This window comes from Odocoileus virginianus, chromosome 27, assembly GCF_023699985.2.
Source record: "Odocoileus virginianus isolate 20LAN1187 ecotype Illinois chromosome 27, Ovbor_1.2, whole genome shotgun sequence".
Taxonomy (NCBI): domain Eukaryota; kingdom Metazoa; phylum Chordata; class Mammalia; order Artiodactyla; family Cervidae; genus Odocoileus; species Odocoileus virginianus.
In genome coordinates this window covers 45,445,307-45,451,306 of record NC_069700.1, presented here as the reverse complement: position 1 = coordinate 45,451,306, position 6,000 = coordinate 45,445,307, and the positions used below count along the sequence as shown (strand labels likewise).

Here is a 6,000-nt window from a genome sequence, read left to right as displayed (position 1 = left end):
AAACAGTAACTACAAACCAGATGTTGTCAGATCACTGAATCAGCATCTCTGGAAGATGAAATGAATACATGAACTTAGAATCTGAACACTTACTTTTCAACGGGAATGAAAAAAACAAATTTCCTTCAGAGTGGTCAGAGGGAATTTTAGATGACTCATGCGGAACACACAGATACATCTAAAGAGCACTGGTGTTCAAGACCCTTCCATAAAACTGTCCTCCTCACCCATCATCTGGAGTCAGAGTCCTTCCAAAGCACCCTCTTCATCGCTCCCTTCACATCCCTGTTCCTCAGCGTATAAATGAGGGGGTTGGTCATGGGGATAATGACAGTGTAGAAGAGAGACATGAACTTGTCCTGATCCTGGGAGTTGTTGCTGCTGGGCTGATAATACACATAGATGGCTGTGCCAAAGAACAGGGAGACCACCGTGAGGTGGGATCCACATGTGCCAAATGCTTTTCTCTGCCCTGCAGTGGACTTGACTCTTAAGACCGCCCTGACAATCCGACCATAGGAAAACATGATTAATGAAACAGGTATGAGAAGCATGATGACACTGGCAAAGAAGGTCTCATACAGATTCATAGTGGTGTCAACACAGGCAAGTTTGAGAAATGGAGGGACCTCACAAAAGAAGTGGTCTAATTTATTTCTCCCACAACGAGGTAAAAGGAAGACAAGCTCTGTCTGCAATAAGGAGTTGGCAAAACCAGTGATCCATGAAGCAGAAGCCATCAGGACACACAGACCAGGGTGCATGATTACCGTGTAGTGAAGGGGCCTGCAAACAGCGGCATAGCGGTCAAACGCCATAACTCCTAGGAGAAGACATTCTACACCTCCCAATGCCAGAGACATGTACATTTGAACCATACATCCACCAAAGGAGATGGATTTGTCTGCTCCGCTGAGATTAAATAGAAACTGGGGAACAATGCTTGTGGTGTAGCACATGTCCAGAAAGCTCAGGTTAGAGAGGAAAAAGTACATAGGGGTGTGAAGACGTGGGTCCAAGTAGGACAATGCAATGATGGTTGTGTTTCCCAGCAAAGTGAAGATGTAGAAGATCAAAAGGACCACAAAGAGGACTAGCTCAAGTTGAAGCCTGTCAGAGAAGCCCAGTAAGATAAATCCAGTGAACAAACTTTCATTTTTCTGTTCCATCCTTTAGTTAGCACGTGGCTCCTGTCAAATCAAGCATTTAGCAATTTATTAAAGGTATCTTCCCAAAAAAGTGCAGGGATAAAGAGGAAAATTTGTCATGTTCAAACACATGGTCATTTGATTTATATGTAACTATTTGAATAAATGATGTACCTATTGAAGTTGAGCTCTAATCTATCACAAAATGTTATATATTGATAATAATATGAAAATAATACATAATAATAATAAAATCAAATAATGAACATTTGTTTCCATCAATCATACATATAAAGTGCCTTTTTCAGATTGAGTTTAATAGGATTAAAGTATGATCATTATATATGTACATTTTAGAGAAAGTAGGAATGAGGGAAATCAAGGGAGTGTGTGTAGAAAGTAAGAAAGATGTAGACAAAGGTAGAAACTTTATTTTAAATATGTATCTCATAATTCTACATAACTGAATATACAGATATATCACATGTAATAGTGGCTTCCCTTGTGGCTCAGCTGGTAAAGAATCTTCCTTCAGTGCAGGAGACCTGGGTTCTCTCCCTGGGTTGGGAAGATCCCCAGGAGAATGGAAAGGCTACCCAATCCAGTATTCTGGCCTGGACAATTCCATGGACTATATAGTCCACAGGGTCACAAAGAGTCAAACAGGACTGAACGACTTTCACTTCACATGGAATAGAATAATACAAAATAATCTCTAAAATGCATTCATATATAGAAATATATGAGCTAGAACGTACTTGTACAAAGGATTATATTACATTCAATGTATCACTATGATACTGCCTCATGTAAACATTTTGGCAGAACAGTTACTCTACTACTAATTCATGATATTAGTGAGTGTTATATCCCCGTCTTTTTGTATAGTACTAAAAAGTAAATTGCTCAGGGCCTGAAAAATCACTTTCAATTATATTGCTTAACTCTTGCCCTTAAGATACCTAAAATTACTATTGCAATTTAACAAGAACTCTGTAAATTGATTCACTGCACATAGTCAGTTCATGGGCTTCCCTGTTGGCTCAGTGGTAAAGAACTGCCTGCCAATGCAGGAGACGCAGGAAACACTCATTCAATCCCCAGATTGGGAAGATAACTTAAAGAAGAAAATGGCAACCCACTTCAGTACAGAAAATCCTGGTGGGATAGAGGCCATGGGGTCGAAAAGACTTGGACATGACTTAATAACTAAACAACAGAAGTAGTCAGTTCACAGTAGAAGTTCAAACTCCAATGACCTGCACTTATATTTTCTTTCTGTTCATTTCATTTTCATATATTACCAACAACTAAAATGCCTGGAATTCCTATAGGAAACAGGATTATTCACTATCAACATTTTAATGGCAGTAAAGAACATATAAATGAGGAAGAAATGGATCAATCACAATCTCAGAAATAACACTTCTAATCAGTATGGACAGAGTTTGGCCAGCTTGGGGAGAAGAGGCTGAAATGGGAATTCCTTTGCTGTTTATTGAGGGAATGTCCTCAAGACAGAGAGAATCAGGGAAGAAAATCAGAGCAGACAAATGTGCTGAGCAAGGATGTGATCTCAAATGCAATAGCATGAACCTGATCCCGTAGAAACCTGGAAAATGACTCTCCAAATAGAACTATCTGCTGGTAAAAATATTCTCTCTTCACTTACACAATCAATACTATGTGAGCATTTCAAGAGGGGCAGATAAAGAACTGAATTTTAAATTTAACTCAGGTAAATTTAAATACCTAGTCATTTAAATGAGTCTAGTTACTTCTATACAGAATAACAAGCTGTGGAGCATGCATTGTGTCAGATGCAGTCCCACCTTAACAAAAAGGCAGCCTTTTACATGTCCCACGAGTCTGTCATTGACTGCAAGCTGCCCCAAACACATTCAGGAAACTTCCTGGCAATGTGGCTCCGTTCAACTGATAGCAATTTTCTGAAGAAGGAAAGAGCTGTGAAGCTATCAGTCAACACTCATGACAAATACAGTGTGGACTGGTGCACCAGCCAGTAGAAAAGATCTGACCTGGACCCTGAAAGCATTCATACAAAACATAGAGTCCATTCATAAGTATGTGCAAGGATGGAAGGACAGTCACCAGTGTACATTACACATCACCTTGTCATTTGCCTAATTTACTGATAAATTAAACATTCAGATCACCTCTTCTGACCCACGTTTCTCCTCTCAAATTGGTATTTCAATTGAAGAATGATCATTTTTCATTAATAATAAATTCAAAACTGCACTGACACAATAACCACGAAATGGACATTCATTGTGTAACTGCAAAACTTGCGTGTGGAAAAGTACACATGCTCATTTCTTTAAGAAAATGAACATTTTAAAACTACAGATATCACTATAAGAAACATTCTGTAATTTCAGAGAAAATAAGGAGCTGAGGAAAAAATGAAAGTGTATAGTCTAATATTTTCACATTCACATATATGCTATAATCAATTACTGAAGGATATGTTTTATTACAGTCAAAAATCTTGTATTTAAATTTTTCCATATATACATACTGAGACATAATGAATATACTACAATAGGATGAAATGTCTAGGAACAAAATGTTGGCTTCCATAAGGAAGAGTTAAGTTCTTAAAGTTGGTGAATTTCTATAGGAATTTCTGTTTCTTTTGCCAACTGACATGTACGTTACTCAATGTAACCTTTAAAGAACACTTGCAACTGAAAACAAACTAACTTACCAATTCCTAAAGTACCACAGAGAGCCAGTTCCAGTCCTCTCAGTTTTATTCACCTTATGTGAGTGTCCTAAGCTCATTCTCGACCTCATTTCCAAGTTCCCGCCTTTAATACAATACTGGCCATTGGAACCTGAGTATGTAGACTAAGGATGCAGGTTACCTGCAGTGAGTACATAAGTTGACTCTACCAGCACTGGAATATCCTTAAGTTTTCCTTAAGCAAGAAGATGCTTTCTCGTGATAACTTCAACCTTCACAGGGTACTGAAGATTGGCATTGGGTCTAGCTGGTAGGATGACAAAGGAAGGCAATTTCAAACTCTCAGGATTCCTTCTGAATATAATGTTTTGGCTCTATGATGAAGAATTCATTATGAAAGCATGGGATTGGCATGAAATGGCAGTAAACTGGTCTGATGAAAACTGTTTACCTGGCTGAAATCTCTGAGGAATGGATGTCCTGTACTGTTAATTAGCTGATGTCACCTAGCTGCCCAGAGATGACAGTCCTCAGGGAAAATGAATATCAAAGAGAATGCAAGAGGATACCTAATCTGCTTCTTTTCTAACTTCTCATAAATGACAGAGGTCAGATAACTCCCTAGACTTTGCAGTTATCTTAGCTCTCCTCTTTTAATGGCTTAGGTATTTTACTAAACACTTGAGATTTTTTCACACAATTGCAAAAAAAAAAAAAAAAAAGACTGCATATATAAATAAGAACTCGTTCCATTACTTAACTGGGAATATGTTAATTTTCACCTAATATTCATAACCAAATTCTTTTTTCTTTGTTCTATAATTAAATTTCTTTATTTTTAATTGAAGGAGAATTGAGTTACACTATTGTCTTGGCTTCTGACAAACACCAATATGAATCAGCCGTAGGTATACCTGTGTCCCTTCCCTCTTGGGCCTCCCTCCACTTCCTACTCCTCTAGGTTTTACAGAGCCCCTGTCTGAGTCCCTGAGTCATAGAGCAAATTATCACCAACTTCTAAGAGATCACAGAGTTAAAGTTTAGGCAGATTCTAACCTTTAAGGTAATATATTAAATGGCAACACCCGCATTTTACTCCCAAACTTCTAATATGGCTAAGGAAAAATATCAAGTCCTCAATGACATTGTTCATTTGCTTTCGAGAGTTGCAATAATTTACTTAAACAAACAGAATAACTATTGACTTTTTAAATGGAACTTCCATGGTTTCCTACAGCTCAACTCGTCTTTCCATTTATGATGCACATGGCTGAATTAATCAAGATAGCCATAATTGCTAAAGTAAATTAAAAGAAACTTGAAGGGTATTGTGTGTATTGAAGTTTGAAGATCAATCAGTTTCAAAACAACTTACACAATTGACTATACAAGGAAAAGACAGGAATACTTAACATCTGTCTATGGAAGGCTTCGGCCTAACCATGAAATGGAGCTTCAAAAAATATAAAATCTCTTTTTCCACTAGAACACATTTTCTGTCAGTGTAATAGACCACTGCTAGTAGTATAAGCTATCTCAGAGAAATCTATTTAGGTTTGAAGCATTTTCATTTTTATATGTTATTAGTCTGAAAAGCACAGAGAACTTTGATAATTAACTTACATTTTATAGCCAGCCAATGCCCATATAAGCATAAATTCTTTTTTTTAATAACACTGTATCCATAGAGAGAAACTATCTCTTCCTTAAAATAGCCTTAATTAGAATTTTCTCAGTAATCTCTCCACTAGTTAAATCCCAACATAATATTTATAAGGAGGCCTAGTAAAGAACAATTTGTCACAGGGTGTCCAGAGATGGAGAGAATCGGAGGCCTGTTATTAACACTTCTTCCCAGTTCAATCTTGTTGCTGCAAATATTAATCTGTAAAATAATATTGACTAATAATTTGCCATTATCTAGGAATGCTTACTTGAAATCACATGCTTTTTTTCCTATGCTGTTTTTCAAAATTCTTCTTTTATATTGGAATATAATACGACCAAGCATGGTCTATTTTTTTAAAAAATCTACAAATGACAATTCGCCAAAATAAAATCATTAAAATCCTGTTAAGAGGATAATAAGATAAGCAACAAACTGGAAGAAAATATTTTCAAACTGCTTCTCATAGAAAACAC

The 6,000-nt window shown here is 36.9% G+C and overlaps 1 protein-coding gene across 1 annotated transcript; it reads right to left on the bottom strand.

Annotated features, from left to right (window-relative positions):
* Positions 1-230: 230 nt before the first annotated feature.
* LOC139031562 (putative olfactory receptor 2B8) lies at positions 231-1,169 on the bottom strand. Its single transcript, XM_070456959.1, has one exon. The coding sequence runs from the start codon at positions 1,167-1,169 to the stop codon at positions 231-233; it is 939 nt and encodes a 312-aa protein (XP_070313060.1).
* Positions 1,170-6,000: the final 4,831 nt, after the last annotated feature.